The sequence below is a fragment of the Emys orbicularis genome, chromosome 1 (assembly GCF_028017835.1).
Source record: "Emys orbicularis isolate rEmyOrb1 chromosome 1, rEmyOrb1.hap1, whole genome shotgun sequence".
Classification (NCBI taxonomy): Eukaryota; Metazoa; Chordata; order Testudines; family Emydidae; genus Emys; species Emys orbicularis.
In genome coordinates, this window is record NC_088683.1 from 172967987 (window position 1) to 172987440 (window position 19454).

Below are 19454 nucleotides of genomic sequence, written 5' to 3' on the forward strand. Positions count from 1 at the left end.
GAACTTCGTATACTAAAAGAATCATTAAACTACATGTTAAATGAAAAGTAATATAGACAAATGCAGTTGTCTTATTTTTTCAGGTCTGCAATGCACTGTTAAACAAAATCATTCTAGTTTACTTTGGCTGTTCTGGGACAGTAAAGATTTAACAGCTCATCCAGTTGCCTAGCACCTACACACTCACTCCTTCCTTGGTATATATTATGAGCTCCAGCTTCCAACTTCCCCTTCCACACCGGTACTTGGAGACATTATATGTAGAGAACACATTTGGTTCTCCTTTTCTGTGTAGAAATACGTTATCTTAATTACTGAAGATTCACAAATAGGTATTCTCAGAAGAGAAGAGGTTACTTTCAAAGTAAGCAATTACCTAAGATTTACTCAAATCTAACAAAATTCATTAAGGATGATAATGTTGGGATTCCCTCTGAGACCTTTTCCCATCAGCTTCCCAAGAACTCCGTTCCACTTCATCACTCAGGTATTTTTATTTGGCGTACAACAGTGCTATGCTAAATTGATCAGACTCAAACGCAGTGGGCTGGATGCAGGGTACATCACAGCTCCAAAGTTGCACAGAAGCCCTCTCACTTATATATGTATATACAAAGAGATTTTATTTTTTTATTATATATATATATATATATATATAAATAAATTACACATCTTTGCATTTACTACACATTACATCACATATTTGTGGATTGGCTTGGTTACTTTGTGGGAACCAATGCTCATGCAGCATGCTCTGTCCATGGTTCAACTTCCTCTTTATCTCATCTCTACATTCCTAGCTTATTTGTCCCTATGTAGCTCACAACAAATAGTTCCCTGCGTGTTCTCCCTCTTAGGTTAGTTCGCTAAGACATTCTTTTTAGTTTACTGATCTATATACGTACCTTATTTAGTGCATATGTCCTGTTTTTCAGTCCAATGATTACCTGCCTAATCCTGTCTTCCAAAGAGTGAGGTCTCCCTGTGTGTGTTAATTACTCCTGTCCGGCCAGGCCTCAGCTAGAAATAATATCTCTAACATTTGAGTATTTATAATTAAGATTCTTAGTACACTGAAGTCTTTCCCATAATTTTAAATTGAACATAGAGAAATAAAATAATTCCCATTGTTTCGATAAGTAATACTTTTTTTGTACTGCAGACAGTTATCCAAAGTAAATATCTCTTATGCAAGTCTGATTACAAAGAACGCATACCATATGAAGAATAACTAGTTAAAGACTATGAAGGGGCATGTAATTGGTGGTTGCCAATAGGTTATGTTTACAAAACTCAGTTTCATTGTAGATCTATTAGTGGTGAGAGGAAACAAGCTGTAGAATATGTATCCAGGGCATTTTTGAGTTGGTTAATGTTTCTGTGAAGGTATTACTGTGGAGAACGTTGACTTTACTGTTCATTTGGTCTTCATAAATATGCCAAGTCAAACTGTATAATCTCTTTATGCAGGATTGATCTTCCACCCACACACAAACCACCACCTTCATATGAGGAAAGAGCACTCTCTGTATCTCAGAAAGAAGTCATTCAGGTAGGTGAATGAGTGATTTTAACATTTCAAAACAGAGAATAAGCATGTGCTAACTAATATTATGTTGCTTACAATAATACTTCAGTGTTAGATGTACAGCTCCTTGTAATGGGAATTGACTAATGTTGGATTTCTGCAACATGAAGTTGTTGATTTAAACTTAAGTGAAAGAAACTACTATTTTAGTAGTTTTAAGTATTAAAGTAATCTGAAGTATTAAAACAAAGTATTAAAAGGGTTTAATTTTAATTAGCTATTTGTTTTCTCAGTGTATAATATATTAATTTTATATGGAAATGCCGTAATTTGCTGAAATTGGCATGTATTAAACACAATGCTGTAGCTGCTCTAAAGCAAAATAACTCATAAATGGTAGTTGGTTATTTTATGCTCCAGAATATTTTAGTGCACCTGAAAAGATGGGGACAGAACTGCATTGTTAGAAGTATTAATGGTTTGTCTGCCTAAGCTTCCTTATGCAGATGAATTAATAATGCCCCCTGACATGGAAGAACCACAGGAGCCGCCATCCTGTTAACCTAGTGTATGGTCTTTCAGTAATGGAGGTGCCTTACAATGATGGCTTCTGTGATGGGGCAGCAGGCATAAGCCACTGAATACCTTTGTCATAATTGAACTAGTCAACTCTGCTGTCAGTCAGACTTGGATGACTTCATTTACTAGAAAGGTTTGTTCTCTATTAGGCAACATACATACAACTAATTTTAACATTCATTACTGAAAGCATCCGCAATGTGAAATATTAGTATTTCACTTCATGTAATGCACTATACCCAACCACCCCATAAAATGTAGAGGTTTTATGAGCCTCAAAATTGAGGCTGGATGTGGATTTTGAACCTCAAAGTCTAGGAGTGAAATCCTGGTCCCATTGAAGTCAATGACAGAAAAACCATTGACTTCACTGTACCTAGAGTTCCATTCTAGGAGTGCTCTTCAGTTCAGTACCTATAGTATTTAATCAAGTTCATGTTAAAGGTTTACCATACCAAGCTCCATTGTAATACAGGTTCCATTGTAATACATACCAAGCTCCATTGTAAAATAGTTCACAGATTCAGTCTATTGGCTGAAATTTTTCTGTAATTCCTTCCTCTTAACTTACTAACCATATAAAGCAAGAAAACTGATACTCAGGATACTAGTGTTCGAATATTGACTGCTCATTTTACTATAACGAGGTTAGAGAGAGAAGATGCAGTTGGGACAGCCTGAAATAATTAAGGCTCTAGTTATGTGTTAAGGGGAGAAAAAGACCAGCGTGACTGTCTTGTACCTTAAATGGGGGGTGAGGCATCTGTTAGACCTTTGTTTTTTCTTTCACACACAATCACTGACATGAATTGGGTTTAAAAGCAATGAGAGTTATTAAAGTGAAATGGGGAGAAAAGGGTGATGGAGATTTGGGACAAGATGATGTTCACCTTGGTTTTGTATGAGCATAACTGGAGTGATAGCTTGTTTTTAGGACACCAGGAGAAGACTTCAGCTTTGTTCCAAAGCTGAAGTCTTTTCACACTGAACACTTTCACACTTGGTTCACACATTCTATAGTTTTTGTTCAAGAATTGCCTGAAGGAAAACTTCTGCAAAAAAACCAGCATTTCCTTCACCATAGTTAAATAATGAAGTTCTTAATTATGGAGTTATGGACTCTGCTGTTAGTTGCAAGACCGATAACATTGTAAGCCTGATGAAAACTTCTTTGTTCTCCCTCTCCTCTTGCACCCCACCCCCATTCGGTCTCACCCTGATATCTCATTGAGATTGCTTTAAGCATCCAGGCTTAGTGTATTGCAAAATGTATTAATTATGAAAACTGATACTCTTATTGATATAAATGTCCAGTCCCCTGTTAAAATTTGAACATTCTTGACCAACTTTTTGAGGCAATCAGTTTCACAATCTAATCACAGGTTGTGTGAAAAGTTATTTCCTTAATTCAATTTTGAATTTGCTGTCTGATAGTGTCACTAAATGTCTACTTGTTCTTGTGTAATGAGACAGGGAGGACAGAAGTTCCCAATCTACCTTCTCTATTCCACGCATTATTTAATTTATTTTATCATGTCCGCTCTTATTCCTTTTATTTCTATGGTAAACAATCCTAATATTTTTCCATGCCCTTGACCGTTCTCATCACTGTTCTCTGAACCCCTTTGCATTCTGTAATAGACCTTTCTTTGAGATGTGGTGGCCAGTACTGCTCCCACTGTTTCAGGTGAGGCCACACAAGTGATGTATACAATGCTCTTGTATAAAATCTTATTAGCGCCATCCTATTCCTTAGGCATCCTGATATCATTTCCTTTTTTTAACCATATATCTACCTTTAGTAGAGGTGTTCACTGAGCGGCCAACAATGACATCCGTGCCCCTTTCATGAGCAGATTAAGTCTATTTAGACCCTTGAGAGTTGTAAGAGTATTCTTGATTTTTTTTTCTATACAGTGTGCCTTTCTTTGCATTTATTGACATTGCATTCACCTGCCATAATGCTGCCAAATAACCTAGTTTGTTTAGGTCCATGGGAAATTCCTCAGTGATTCTCACTAATCTATGTAACTTTGTATGAACTGTAATTTTTTTTCCTCATTACTCACCTCTTTCCCTACTCCAGACTATTAACAAATATTTTAAACTCTTGGCCTTGGTATATAACCTTGGTGCACTCTACTGTTAACCTTTTGCCATGAGAAAAATCAGCCATTTAATTCTAGTTTTGACTTTGTTTCCTAGTCGGTTACCTAACCATGACAAAATTTACTTTCTCACCCTATGACCATGTGGACTTTCTGTGGTAACTTATGAGGGATCTTGTCAGAGGATTTTTGGAAGCTGAAATGAACCATCATTTATTCTTTATCCATTAGTTCATTGACATATTCAAAGATCTCTAAGATATTGAGACACACATTTTCTTTGCAGAAGAAGAGGTTTGGACCGAAGGTATTGTCTTAAAGTTAAAGGTCCTAATGGAGAAAGCAGTGATTCTTCTTCAAATGCTGGTCCTCATTGTATTGCATTATGAGGTTACACATACACACCATGCGTTCAGAGCTGGAGAATTGGAAAGTAGCATCCATTGGTCTGTGCATGTGCTCTGGCTCACCTCATGCCTCTGTCTGAGGGAATAAAGGGCAGGTCACACTGTCTGCCTCTCCAGTTCCTTCTCACTACCACATAGTCCAGGTCAGAACCTTCAGTGTCCATGGCTTTGGCTTCATTCTACAAAATAAGAATAACATAGTTCATAAATAGTTATAACAGTTTTAAGAGTTTTTACAGTTAGTGTTTTATAGCCCCATTAGTGTTAGGATTAGTCTCCTGAGAGGACCCCCGTACCCTGTTTGGGTGCCAGACTATGCCCAGGCATCAAACTCTGCTTCCTGCCTGCGATTCTTCTTGGTCAGTGATGAGCACCAGCGCTGCCTGTACTACCTTGAGGAAGTCCACATCATGGCGAGGTGCAGTATTTGCCAATCATTCTCCAGCCATACCTGCCAGACGTGAAGCAAAGCCCTCCTCCCCCTTCTGGACTTGATCAGGACAACCTCAAATTCTATAACTGCAAGAGCATATCTGCCCAAGGACAGGTTCCAGGCCATGAAAACTATCCTCGCCCATGTCGCAAATAATGTTCAAGTATCGGTCAAGTCATGTCTCTCTCTCCTAAGTCATATGGCCTCATGCATCTATGTCACCCCATTCAGAAGACTCTATCTTGTTGCTTTCAAACACAGCTGCAGTCAGTATATTATCGAAATTGCAATTCCATGAACTTCCTGGTGACATTTCCAGTCAATGAGTATTTTCTCTGCTGTGATGGGCAAATCCTCATCAGATATGCATGGGAGTCCCTTCTTTGAGGAGTGTTCCTGTGGGTGCTTCACTTTAGGTGTCTGCTCCCTGCACCTGAAATCGCACAGACACCTAAAGAGGAGAACCCACAGGAACAGCCATCTTGAAGAACCTCAGTTACTACACAAGGTGAGTAACCTCTTTTCTCCCTTCCACTCTGGACAGGAGTATTATTGCAGATGCATCCCTGTTAGGTTGGAGAGCTCACATGAACAGCCACACAGCACAAGGTACCTGGACCTCTCGAGAGTCCAGAATGCACCTCAATGTCTTGGAGTTGCGAGCTGTCTGGAAAGCATGTGAATCCTTTCTTCAATTCATCCATGCTCACCATGTCTTTATAATGTCAGACAATGTTATGACATCTACAAGCAGGGAGGAGAGAGATCTGCCTCCTTGTGTGCAGAAGCAGTCCACCTTTGAAACTGGTGTATCAGCAGTCAAATTACTCTATCAACAGCCTATCTTCCAGGGAAGCAAAATGTGCTTGCAGATTCTCACAGCAGACATTTTGCAGTCGACCACGAGTGAGAGCTCCGCTATTTGGTACTGTGCATTATTTTCGCTCTATGGGGAACCCCAACAAGGGATCTGTTCATGCCTCAAGCAAACAAGAAATGCACCACAAGTTGCTCCAGAGGAGCCATAGGTCGCCACTCCCAGGGCAAAACTCTACTTCTTCCTTGGTCAGACCAGTTCAACTTTCCTTTGCCTGTCCTCTGCTGCTGCTCTTGCCATGGATTCTATGCAAAATCCGGCAGGAAAGAGCATGGGTCATCCTGATTTCCCCCTTCTAGCCCCAACCATTCTGGTTCCCAAACTCCTACACATGTCATCCTGAGGACCAATCCTCCTCCCAATATTCCCCAAGTTTCTGCCCTAGTAGAACAGCAAGATCAGGCACCCCAATCCATGTCAGCTCCACCGCAAGGGTTGATATTTAGGTTTGCTGAGTCGTTGTAGCCATGTCAGTCCTAAGATATTAGAGAGACATGGTGGGTTATGTAATAGCTTTTATTGGACCAGCCTCTGTTGGTGAGAAAGACAAGCTTTCCCAAACCTGAAGAAGAGTTGAGTGGCTCAAAAGCTTGTCTGTCTCACCAACAAAAGTTGGTCCAATAAAAGATTACTTTACCCACCTTGTCTCTAACATCAGGTTTGTCCTCATATTCAGAAGCCTACTCTCCAGTGGGATCTAAACCCTGTTCTCTCAGTACTCACATTTGTTACTGGATCTTAAATTCTCACAATATCAATACGATTGTGCCTCCCTTTTTTCATTAGTGATGCAAGTGGAGCCAAAAATCAACACGAGTGGGAGTAAATGTCACAAAGTCGACAGCAAAACCAAGCTTTTAATCCACACTGGACAGCACTTTTCTTTTTTATTAAACTACCTCATTTAAATTCAAAATCTTTGTTTTAATATGTCAAATGACTGCATCAGTCTGTAAGGTTGTCAACATGAGGCACCACATTAAATCAAAGCGCAACGGTGGCCTATCCTCCTGGCAGTATTGCGAGATGTGACAAAATTAAAAATCTGAAATCTTCATATCACACTTAAAACGTTATTGTCACAACATCAGTGAATCTACAAGAAAAAGCACCAACTGTTTCTCTTTGGATCATGTTGGTACTAGTTAAAAAGAGAGCCTTTCCTGGATGCTTGTGAAAGAGTGCACGTTGGAAATGCTGGAGGAGCTTTTTGCTGGAGATAAAAACAAAGATGACGTGCACCATATGAAGCAAGTTCCCCTGTCCGATTCCACGGCAGTGTGAAGATTGGACATAATTTATGAGGATTGTTTGTCAGCACTGCTTTCCGATTTAAAAAATGCCAAATACAGGTCTCTTGCAGTAGATGAATCAAGTGATTTAATTGACACTGCCCAGCTATGGCTGTTTTAGATTTTATGATTTTCAACAAAAAAAAATTGTGCATAATACCATTAGAAACCTACACCACAGGAGAGATCATTTTGAAAAGGTAAAAGGCTTCTTTTGGGGGGTGGGGGTGGGGTGGGGGGGGGAGGTTTAGACCTGCAGAACGTTAATTTGCTTGTTACAGACCAAGGTCCTTCCATGACAGGGAAAGAGAAGGGCTTTGCTTCACGTTTGGCAGCAATACATACTTCATTAAATATACTTCTCTGCATCCTTCACCAGACTGTTCTGTGCAATAAATTGTCTGTGGACATAAAAAAAACCAATGTTTTTGTGATTTGATTAGCTTGAGTGTATGTGAACTACATACACTTTACTTCTAGCTTGCATCATCGTCTTTTTAAAGCTTTTTTACAAGACATTTGTCCGAATACAGAGACCTGTTGCACTATGACGACGTTCTCTGGTTAAGTAGGGGGAGTGTGTTAGAGAGGTTTGTGTACTTCAGAAAGAAATAATAGAATTTCTTTCAAACCACAAGATGAACAGGACTTGCAAGTTCCTGGAATTTATGAATGATGTCCTCTCTATCACAAGTAGCCTTTTTGTGCCATATTGCTGGTCACTTTAATTTTCTCAACTTGCCGCTCCAAGGCCATGCAAGCAGTGTCAGGGATCTGTTTGAAAAAGTATGTGCCTTTCAGAGGAATCTTGTAGTCTTTCAGAGAGACAACAGGAAAGATGTTGCACTTTCCCACATTGTGTGTAGTAGCTACAGATGAAACGTCAATGAAAAAAATGCAAGAATTCGTAACCAATCTGAGTAAACATTTTAAAATGAGATTTCAGAATTTTAAAATTCCAAAGGATTTGGTTTTTTTTGTTCGTAATCCATTTTGTTGTCTCTGCTGATGGACCTTGCCCTTCTGAAGCAAAGAACATTCTTGATTCAGCTGATGAAGGTGCCTTTCAGTTAGAAATTGTAAGGCCCCAGAGCTCACCTATTTTGAAGGCAAAATTCAGAGTAGTGGCACTTTGTGATTTCTGGGCTCAATATGCTGACCAGTTTCAGAATAGCCAGGATCTAGCCATCTAGCTTTTAATGACGTTTGGATCAACGTACCTCCGCAAATCTGGGTTTTCTTCCATAAATATGATAAAAAACCAACACTCTGATCGCCTGACAGATGAGCATCTTCACCAGTGCATGCACCTTGCCCTGGCCTCCTACAAATCACTCTTCACAAAGTTTGCCAGAGATCATCCTTGTCTCCTCTTCCGTTAGAGATTGCCACAAACACAGGTGGTAATGTTGATCGATAAACTTTAAGATTAACACTTACGTTGCAATCAAAGTCTTTATTTATTGGCAGCTGAAATTTTTTTATTTTGTCAGCCTCTTGTCATAAAATTCTCAAATTGGCCTGCAGGTAGATCTAATTAAGTATCACTGATTTAATGTGTGTGCCATGTTAATTTTCCATCATTCTAGTTTTTTAGTCAAAATGTTGTGTGGTACCAAGTAAAATGCTTTACAGAAGTCTAAGTATATTACATCAATACTTATATCTTTATCAACCAAACTTGTAATCTTATCAAAAAAAGATATCAAGTCAGTTTTGACAGGTTCGGTTTTCCATAAACTCATGTTGATTTGCATTAATTACATTTTCTGCCTTTAGTTCTTCGAGTCCCATATCAGCCTTTCCATTATCTTTATGTGGGATCGATGTCAGGCTGACAAGATTATAAAATGTATAGTCTGGTTGGTCCTAGAATGCCATATTCAGGAATTGTCATGCAGCACTTGAGTAACCATGGGATTATCATTTTGCCTATAAATCAGGTGAATAACTGGCATTTATTGACCCTGTACTTCTTTCAGGGCTTGTCTTCACTACCGGGGTAAGTCGACCTAAGTTACGCTACTCCAGCTACGTGAATAACATAGCTGGAGTCGATATAGCTTAGGTCGACTTTCCACAGTGTCTTCATTGCGCTGCATCAATGGGAGACACTCTCCCGTCAACATAACTTAATTTTCTTGGGGAGCTGGAGTGCCGGGGTTGACGGGAGAGACCTCTGCCGTCAATTTAGTGGGTCTTCACTAGATTTGCTAAATCGACACCTGTTGCATCAATTGCAGCAGCGTCTATCTCCCCAGTGGTGAAGACAAGCCCTAAATCAAGATAATAGAATTTAATAAAAATTGCAGATGACACAAAGTTGGGAGGTACTGCCCATATGGGGGATGACTGGAATATCATACAAGGAGGTCTGGATGATCTTGTAAACTGGAGTAATGGAAATGGGATGAAATTTAATAGTGAAAAGTGCAAGGTCATGCATTTAGGGACTAACAACAAGAATTTTTGCTATAAGCTGGGGGTTTATCAGTGGGAAGTGGCAGAGTAAGAACATAAGAAAGGCCGTACTGGGTCAGACCAAAGGTCCATCTAGCCCAGTATCTGTCTACCGACAGTGGTCAATGCCAGGTGCCCCAGAGGGAGTGAACCTAACAGGCAATGATCAAGTGATCTCTCTCCTGCCATCCATCTCCATCCTCTGACGAACAGAGGCTAGGGACACCATTCTTACCCATCCTGGCTAATAGCCATTTATGGACTTAGCCACCATGAATTTATCCAGTCCCCTTTTAAACATTGTTATAGTCCTAGCCTTCACAACCTCCTCAGGTAAGGAGTTCCACAAGTTGACTGTGCGCTGCGTGAATAAGAACTTCCTTTTATTTGTTTTAAACCTGCTGCCTATTAATTTCATTTGGTGACCCCTAGTTCTTGTATTATGGGAATAAGTAAATTCCCATAATACAAGAGTAGGAGAAAGATTTATGTCTGTTTCGCCGCTCATAGTCATCCTATGATCAACAATGTGCAAAAGGCTAATGAAGTCCTAGGATGCATCAGGTGAGGTATTCAGTTAAGATAGGGAAGTATTAGTACCATTATAGAAGGCACTGGTAAGACCTCATGTAGTATATTGTGTGCAATTCTGGTCTCTCATGTTTATTAAAGATCAATTCAAAATGGAACAGGTGCTGAGAAGGGCTACTAGGATGATCCAAGGAATGGAAAACCTACCGTAGGAGATGAGATTCAAGCTTGGTTTGTTCAGCCTAACCAAAAGAAGGCTGATGGGAGAAATGATTGCTCTCTATAAATGCATGAGAGGGATAAATACCAGGGACAGAGAGGACACGAGAACAAATGGATATAAACTGGCCATCAACAAGTTTAGACTTGAACATCAGCAACTGCCAGTAGCAAAAATCCCCAATGGCCGGAGAGGGAACACTAGATGGGGAGGCTCTGAGTTACTACAGAGAATTCTTTCCCAGGTATCTGTCTGGTGGGCTCTGCCCACATGCTCAGGGTCTAACTGATCACCATATTTGGGGTCAGGAAGGAATTTTCCCCCAGGTCAGATTGGCAGAGACCCTGGGGTTTTTTCGCCTTCCTCTACAGTATGGAGCACGAGTCACTTGCAGGTTTAAACTAGTGTAAATGGTGAATTCTCTGTAACTTGAAATCTTTAAACCATGATTTGAGAACTTCAGTAACTCAGTCAGAGATTAGAGGTCTATTACACAAGTGAATGGGTGGGTGAGGTTCTGTGCCTGCAATGTGCAGGAGGTCACAGTGGTCCCTTCTGGCATTAAAGTCTGAGTATGAATAATAAAATTGAACTCTAAACTATGCAGACATTTAGTACAGTGGTAGACAGTCCAATGGGATGTGATTAATCATGTTTTTTGTATTTGGAGACACTAGCCCAAAACACTTGCAATGGTAAGAGTCTATCAGTAATCAATAGCCTATGTGTCATTGCATAATCTGAAGGATAAGGGCTGTTTCAAGGTCTTAAAAGACCAAGGATACAAGTCAGTGTTCTGCAGATGTTGAATGCTGAAAATTTAAGATTTGAAAATGTCACTCAGATTATACACTTGACTATATTTCCTCACATTGCAATTCTAACCTATTTAGAATTGGGGGGGGGGGGGAGAGAGCTCAGTGGTTTGAGCATTGGCCTGCTAAACCCAGGGTTGTGAGTTCAATCCTTGAGGGGGCCACTTAGGGATCTGGAGCAAAATCAGTACTTGGTTCTGCTAGTGAAGGCAGGGGGCTGGACTCGATGACCTTTCAAGGTCCCTTCCAGTTCTAGGAGATAGGATATCTCCATTAATTTAATCATCACTGTATTGAAATAAGAAAGTGTCTTGCTCCATCTGAAAAATTGTAATGCCGATTTTCAAATGGAATATAGCGCTTGATTTTTTTTTCTTTTGTATGTGCAAATTACTCCAGGCAAAAAACATGGAGACTAACACACATGCAAGAATACCCTACAACTCAAATTCCTGGCATTATTGGGAACATAGATTGCTAAAGTCATGATGAAATTGAAATGAAGGATAATGTAGGACAGGCAGAATAATGTGACTGTAAATGTACATGTCATTAAGTTTATTACATCACTTTTTCTTTACTGGTGTAATGTTAAGTAGAGAAAGTCATGGTTTTATAAAGAATATTTTTACAGAGGCTATGATTTTCCATCTCCGCCTAGTCTAAGATGGGTTGAGTACTATACTGCCACTTAAGAACCTAATGTTCTTCTTTTCAAGGATTTGGTGAAACATTTCTTATTGTAGATGGCTATAAGTGTATCTGGTACATCAATACATTAAAAGGTCTTCTCTGACAGAGGACTTTATTATATGAGATACATAGATTAAGCCAAAGCCCAAGTGCCTCTGGAGGCAATGTGTAGGGAATGTGTGTTTGGATATCTTAACCAAAGTGGATTGGACAGAGTAAATAAGGATGCTGGGTATACATGAAATGGAACTATTGCAAAAAAGGAGATCATGTAAGAGCAAAGTAGAAAGTGAGACTGAGATAAGAGGAATAGTAAGAGATTTTCAGGAGTATATGGAATAAGAGGAAATGCAAAAACAGACAACTGTGTGCAGTTAAACAGAGCCTTGCAGGTGAAGATGGTTGAAATCAAAATACAAAAGTTCAGGGTTCACTGGAGAGGGTATGTCACTGATGTGTGTGAAGAAAATTGATCATTTTATAAGCATATTGGAGTTGTGATGTCAGCAACTCATAGAGGAGCCAACTTGATCTGAAATGAAAGATGAAACAGGCTTTAGTGATGGAGAAAGAGAGCCTGATTCTTTCCTTTCAAGAGGTTGTCTTGTATTTCTAAACATGAGATATGGCACCCAGCCTCAAGCTGCAGAACTTCCTTGAAAAGCTGTCATTTGGGAGGAGGGTGCCCAAGAGATCTTGAAACTCTACTCTATAAAAGGCAGTGCTGACTCCCAACCACCTCATTTCTTTTGCTGCTGCTTTAGAGAGCAATCTGAGTTGTTTCATGCCCTCAGACCAGGTATTTCCAAAGTCTAACTTACAAGAAAATAGTGAAGTGGCAGATAGCCACTTACCCTTTGGCCCTGAGCCCAGGAACACCTGCAAGAGGTGTGCCTCCTGTTCTCCAATCATACTGGAGAACAACACCCATGTCCACGTCCTTGTGCCTTTTATGTGTGTGCAGGACTCTCCTGATAACCCAATGGGAGACTTAAAAGAATGGTTAAAGTATTAGCTCTGGCTAAAAGATGCAGTATGGCCTGACCATTGTTCTGTAATGTGGTACACTGTTCAAAATGCCAGATAGGTAAAAAGTTACAGTGGGAAATTGCGCTCCATCACATATCTGTCCTCTTTGACTTTACCTTATGCCATCCTTAGGAATCTATCACTTCAGATGTTGGAGTAAAATGTGAGTTGGGTTAACAAGGCTGGAGGCCAATCGAGTTGCATTTTAACATGACATTTTTATGGTGTGAACTACGAACTTTGATAGGTGCCACATAATAAGCAATGAAATTAATCAGTTTAAAAAAAAAAAAAAAAAAAAAAAAAAAACCTCATAAATGAAAATATTACTTTGTACCAGAAAGGACAATCCCATAAGTACTTGGCTAATTTAATGGAATCTCTCTAAGCACAGTTATTGTATTTCTAAAGCTAATGTAACAAATAACCATTAATTGACTCAAGCTGTATTGCTTGAGTTTCAATAATAAAATTGACTATTCAAATCTGAGAATTGATCAGTACATAAAATCTTGACTTATTTGATACTCATGTTGTAGTTTTACTTAAACATCAAGAATTTTAAATCTTAAGTAGAGGTTGCTCTGATTAGAAATATAAAGCTCTATTCAAACTTAAAAGGTTTCCCAAGGACTATAGAAGTCTCCTCGCAAGTTAAACAATCTAATATGTATGTTTTAAAGAACCTTCACAAGTACTTTAGAAATGCAACATACTAGTTAAATAATGTTTCAGGTTTGCTGTATTGCACATGTTACAGCTAATCAGGCAATAGCTTGATGAAGGGAACAATAATCGTCTCAGTTCAGCGGTCTTAAATATTGTATACTTGTTTCCCTGAGTAAGTATTTTAGTTGAATTGGAGGTATGCTGTGCTATCTGATGAACAAATGTGTCCAAAGTGAAGTAAGGAGAGGCTTTTTGACCAGAAAAAATGGCATAGAACCTAATAATTACTAGGGCATTATTTTAAAATATTGAAAAACCATGTACATGATCCTAAATATATTTACTTGACATTTGCTTTTACAAATATTTCAGATTGAAGGTGAACATAAAAATACTGAGCATTTGTTTAACTCTCTTCTTTTGCTAGTCATCTTGAATTATATTATTGACTTCCATGGGAAGAGAGTTAAGCCAAGGGTGAGTGCTTGGTAAATAGGACATTTCTGGTAGCAAATCATAATACTTCCCCGCTCCTCCACATAATACAGGAACTCCTCACTTAACGTTGTAGTTATGTTCCTGAAAAAATGCGACTTTAAGTGAAACAATGTTAAGCGAATCCAATTTCCCCATAAGAATTAATGTAAATGAGGGGGTTAGGTTCCAGGGAATTTTTTTTCACCAGACAAAAGATCACTCACTCACTCACACAGTTTTAAACAAACCATTTAATACTGGTACACAGTGATGATGATTGTGAAGCTTGGTTGAGGTGGAGGAGTCAGAGGGTGGGATATTTCCCAGGGAATGCCTTACTGCTAAATGAACTAGCAATTGACTGAGCCCTCAAGGGTTAACTCTTTCAACACTCTACAAGGCAGCAGGAAAGGAGGGAGGGCAGACAGATAGACACACCCTGTGTATGAGAGAAAAAATACGCATTTCCTCTTTAAGTAGCTGACCCCAGGCTTAAGTACACTGCCTTGTTAATTAAATCAGCTTCCTGAGATGGCAGCTACTGCCTAGAAGCTCCCTCCCTCCGTAGTGTGTCCCCCCTGCTCTATGGAAGATGGGGTAAGCGGGGTGCAGGAGCAGGGGGGAGGGGGAGACACCCTGACATTAGCCCCCTTCTTCCCCCTCCCCCTGTACAGCAAGCAGGAGTCTCTGGGAGCAGCTCCAAGGCAGAGGGCAGGAGCAGCACATGGCAGTTGGGGGAGGGACAGCTGCTGCACAGGGAATTTAGGGGAGTGGGGAGCTGATGGGGGGGGGGGGGGGCTGCTGGTCCACCCTGGTTCCAACCACCCACCAGCTGCAATGGGCTGCTCTTCCTGCAAGCAGTGGACAAAACGGGCGGCTGCTAAACGACATTAGAAGGGAGCATTTCACAACTTTAAATGATCATGTTCCCTAATTGATCAGCAACTTAACATCGTAACAACGTTAACCGGGACAACTTTAAGTGAGGAGTTCCTGTATATTACTTTTTCAGAGGTAATGTACCAATCAATTTTGGGCTAAAGCATCCAAAGAAATTGATAGATGTTTTTGAGACATTGGCCAGTGGTTTTTGACTTGGACCATTTCAGATGCATCAAATAGTATTCAGGTGCTTTCCTCTGTTTCAGAAATGAACATGTAAGAATATCTCTATTTTGCTCTATACAGTTTTACTTAACACTAACTATTAAATGGTGATATTTTGAGAAAAAAATAACTTCACTCTGGATTGTTTGAAAAAGAAATGGACTGCTAAGAAGGGTGATGGGAAATAAGCTTCTATTTTAGATGCTGTCCTTGGCCCTGGAACTTAATATAGATAACTAATTCAGTCTCATACCCATAAAGTCAGTCAGTAAACTGTATTTTAAATGTAGAACTTGCTGCAAATGCAAAAAGCATAGTATCTATTAGCTGAGACTCAACAAGTTAATAGCAGGACTTGTAGGCTAAATTAAAGAAAATGGTATGAGACTTCACAAAGTGGGCTGTACATGGAAATACTTTTAAAGATGTGGATTACGAATTGACAGTCTGAAGAAGCTGTAATCTTTCACTTGCTTGATCAGCACCAGCTCTTCAGCATATAAACGTTACATAGCTAACTAAAGCAAATGTCTCAAGTAACTGTATTCTGATTTTAAGTGGCTGGAATTTTTAAAATTGTAAATCACCCTTGATTATAATTAAAGATGGCTAAGTGCCACACAGATGAAACTCGGACTGCAAGTTCCCTAAATTTTGAAGGCATTGTTTCTTGTGTCTTGAGTTGCATAATGGCCCCATCTGCTGTTATAACATATTTATTTCTGAAAAGCACCCACTGTAAACCTTAAAATGTTGCAATTTTTCATTAGAAACAGAACACTAAATTGAAACATTTCAGTGCATAAAGAATAACAATAAATTATAAAATTTAACTGGGTAACCTAATGATAGAGAGTTGGTGTGAAAAGTTGATTAGAAGTTAAAAATGAACTGAAGACTGACTTCATATTTTTTTATTCATTCAACTGCTGTTTGTTTGTTTTTATCAACAGTTGAACACTGAAATTCAGCTACCCCTGGGGGTGAGGGTAGTAGTCAAACATCTGGTGCATACCTATACTGTGGCTGAAGTTGTGAAATGCTCATGACTGAAAAGCTAACTTGCTAAGCCAAAATTTTCCAAGTCTAGTTTGTGTCCAAAAACATAAGTTTTTTTTAAAGAAAATGTATTTGTGAACAGCTCTGTCAATGGAAGAAATAGTCCTCAGTGAGAGATGCCTTTGAATACCCAGATGACATTGGTCTTTGATTTGCTAGAGTTAGGAGGGTTGGAAAATAGTATCGTGTGTATGCCGGGAGTGTCAGTTGCTTAACTTATCAAAGATCCGAAGGGAAGGAGGCTGTACTGTATGTTTATGCATAGATAAGCTTTCTATATAGTGAGTATTCTCCCTTCCAGAAGTGTGCACAGAATGTGGTGATCAGTGTTCTATTGCCTTAATTTTCACTTTAAGTTAATCACAAAATACCATAGTCAGGTTCTGTCTTGCTGTGACTGCCGAAATGTCCAATATGATTAAATCCTATGAAGACCACCTATTTTTAAGAATTATGTGTATGGTGTGGGAATGGCAACAGCACTAGCACTTATTGTAATATTGCACAGCTGACTTGTTGGTACTGTTTTTTAAGTGGGAATAAACCAGACTACTTATTGTCACTGGGATAGTTAGAAACAAAAACCTAGGAAATGACCTCACCACACGTTAAGCAGTGGGGGGTCATTTGTGGCTTGTAGAAAAAGGTGCGTGGCCCTTTTAAGGGCTAGATAGCCAGCGAGTGACTTGCTGCTGCAGCTTCAGACTGGGGATGCTGACCCATTCCTCCCCTCCTACCCTGATGACACGAAGAGATGGAGGACTATTTAGGTCCACGCCGGCACAGGAAAAGCCCTCTTTTACCTGGACCACGCAAGTAGTGAGGTCCCAGCAGCTGGTTGGCTGGGATCAGGATGGGCAATGGAGGAGTAGGTAAATAATTAGGGAATTACCTGCACTGTACACTTTTATCTGCTGGGTACTCCCTGACATTTAGGAATAAAGTTGCAGCCTAATTAAACTGCATCCACTGTATCCCGTTCTCCTGGCATATCTGAATGCAGGTTTGAAGGGGAGGTGGGAAAAAAAGAATAATGTGAACAGTAAGACACCTAATCACTTAACAAAGCTTGGAAATAGAAGCAGGACTACCAAAGCTGTCTGTCTGAATTAATGTTTGTCCATGTAATTTTTCCAACATGAGTTAGTAATAACTTTGCTATTAGTGGTCACGTAAATCTTAATATCATTAAATTGAGTCTCTTTGCTCATAAACTATTTAGCCTTTTTGTATACAGTACTAGCCAGCATTATAATCTTTATAAGTCAAACTGAGATGAAGGTCTTGTTTCCAGAGGTATGTTTTTTGTTTGTTTGTTTTGTTTGTTTTGTTTGTTTTTTTAGAATAATTTTTGGGGGACAAAGTGGTCAGTGGATGGAAATACTTTTTACGTAGGCTCTGGAAGTTTTACAAGTATCTTGTTGAATTACTGGTGAATAAAACTTAATTCAGGCCGCCTTGTGAATGGTTGTGTTCTGGTTTAACTTGTATCACAGTTATACATTGATAATTATAGGAAGTAGAACACAACTAAAACAAATATTTTCTGTTAAATTCCAATCTTGCTGGAATTGGAACGTATAGCTAACTTGAGCTAGCCTGTTAAATAGGTGATTCAGTAATAATTGCTAGCCACTTTTTGTGGAAGGGGAGACCATTTAATTCCATATAACTAGGGTGATTAAAACTGATTATTGCACTTTCTCCCTTTCAAGACTAACCACAGAAATCTAGCAACATGTAGGTGGTCTGATTCTAAGCACTCTTAGAGCACTCTGTGGGATGTATTAGACTTTCTACATCAACAAGCACTAAACTGAAGAGAAGAAGCCCAGAAATATCAGTTGAAGTTGGTTTATGAAGACTCTTATTTAAAAGCTGTTGGGCGTTCTCTCCAGATGTTAGACCAACTATCTTGTCAAATATGTTAGTCTTTAAAAAGACTGAGATTACAAGCAAAAGGAGAAAAGATACAAATAATGGAGCAAATTCTTTTCGATAGCAAGTAAACAACCCAGATAACTGAAAAATATTTTGGACAAATTCTTAATACTAATGAACATGAGTAGGGACACATGGTTGTTGGTGAGACACGACTAATGGAAATTCTTGTCAAATTATTTAATAAAGGTTACTGTAAAATTTCTAATTTAAAATTATAGTGTCTGCCATTAAAAAGTTAGGTTACTTAATACTGATTTCAGCCTAGGGAAAAGCTGATTATATCACATAACACTTTGTGGTAATTAAGTTTAGATTCCTCAACAGTAACCGCTGTAAAGTGTAATGTTACTGTATTGCTGTTAATATAGAACAGCAATACAATAGCTAAATTATAATCATACCAATTAAAAGGAATAGGATCAGATTTGTCTAAGTCAAAGTGAATTGTTAACATGCAGCATCAGTAGATGGTTTTGTACAACGAACCATCTCCTACAATATGTTGGTAAAGTCTCTAGCATAGTGGGGCATCAATTCTGTTTAGGGTCACAATGTGCTGTTTATAATGAAAATGAAGGATAGGTCATACTCCCTTCTATCATAATTAATTCCATATCAGATGAGAGGCAATTATTGGCCACTACCACAATATTTTTTCAGTCTAAAGAGCTATTTAGAAAAACAAGAGTTACCTCAGTATAGATCTGCAAAAGATATGCAGACAGAGGCCTGTCTATATTAACAAACCAAAAAAGACTTCATAATGGAATACTAAAATGTCCCTGATGTTCTTTAGAATGACTACATGTAAGTGCTTCTGTATAAAGATAAAGAAGGACATGAGGATAAAAGAATATTTGGAATGGATTCTGGGAAATGAGATGATAGGCATTAGTTGGGGGAGGGAGAAACTGCAGCTATCGTAGGATTTTAATATTTGAGAGAGTATACATGTGTGTAAGAAACATGGATGGGGAAGAACATGGTATGGACTTCTGAAGTGTGTGTTTTTTGGGGGGGAAGGGGGTTACATTAAGGAAAGTGACTGAAGAAATGATGTATTGCAGCAGCTCTGATTTTAGAAGCCTAGAAAACAGAATTTGAAATGTGGGGAAATAAATACAATTTGAATCAGAGTAAACCTTTAAGACCCAAAATCAATTAACAGGATGCCTGTGTATATTAATACTTGCAAATAAAAATAGGCATTTATCTAACGGACAATT

The 19454-nt window shown here is 39.0% G+C and overlaps 1 protein-coding gene across 1 annotated transcript in view; it reads left to right on the forward strand.

Moving 5' to 3' along the window:
* NECTIN3 (nectin cell adhesion molecule 3) overlaps window positions 1–19454 on the forward strand; it is a 109644-nt gene that overhangs the window by 75821 nt on the left and 14369 nt on the right. Inside the window, exon 7 of the mRNA XM_065419836.1 lies at window positions 1471–1552. Coding sequence (XP_065275908.1) covers window positions 1471–1552 — 82 coding nt within the window. The remainder of the gene's footprint in view (window positions 1–1470; window positions 1553–19454) is intronic.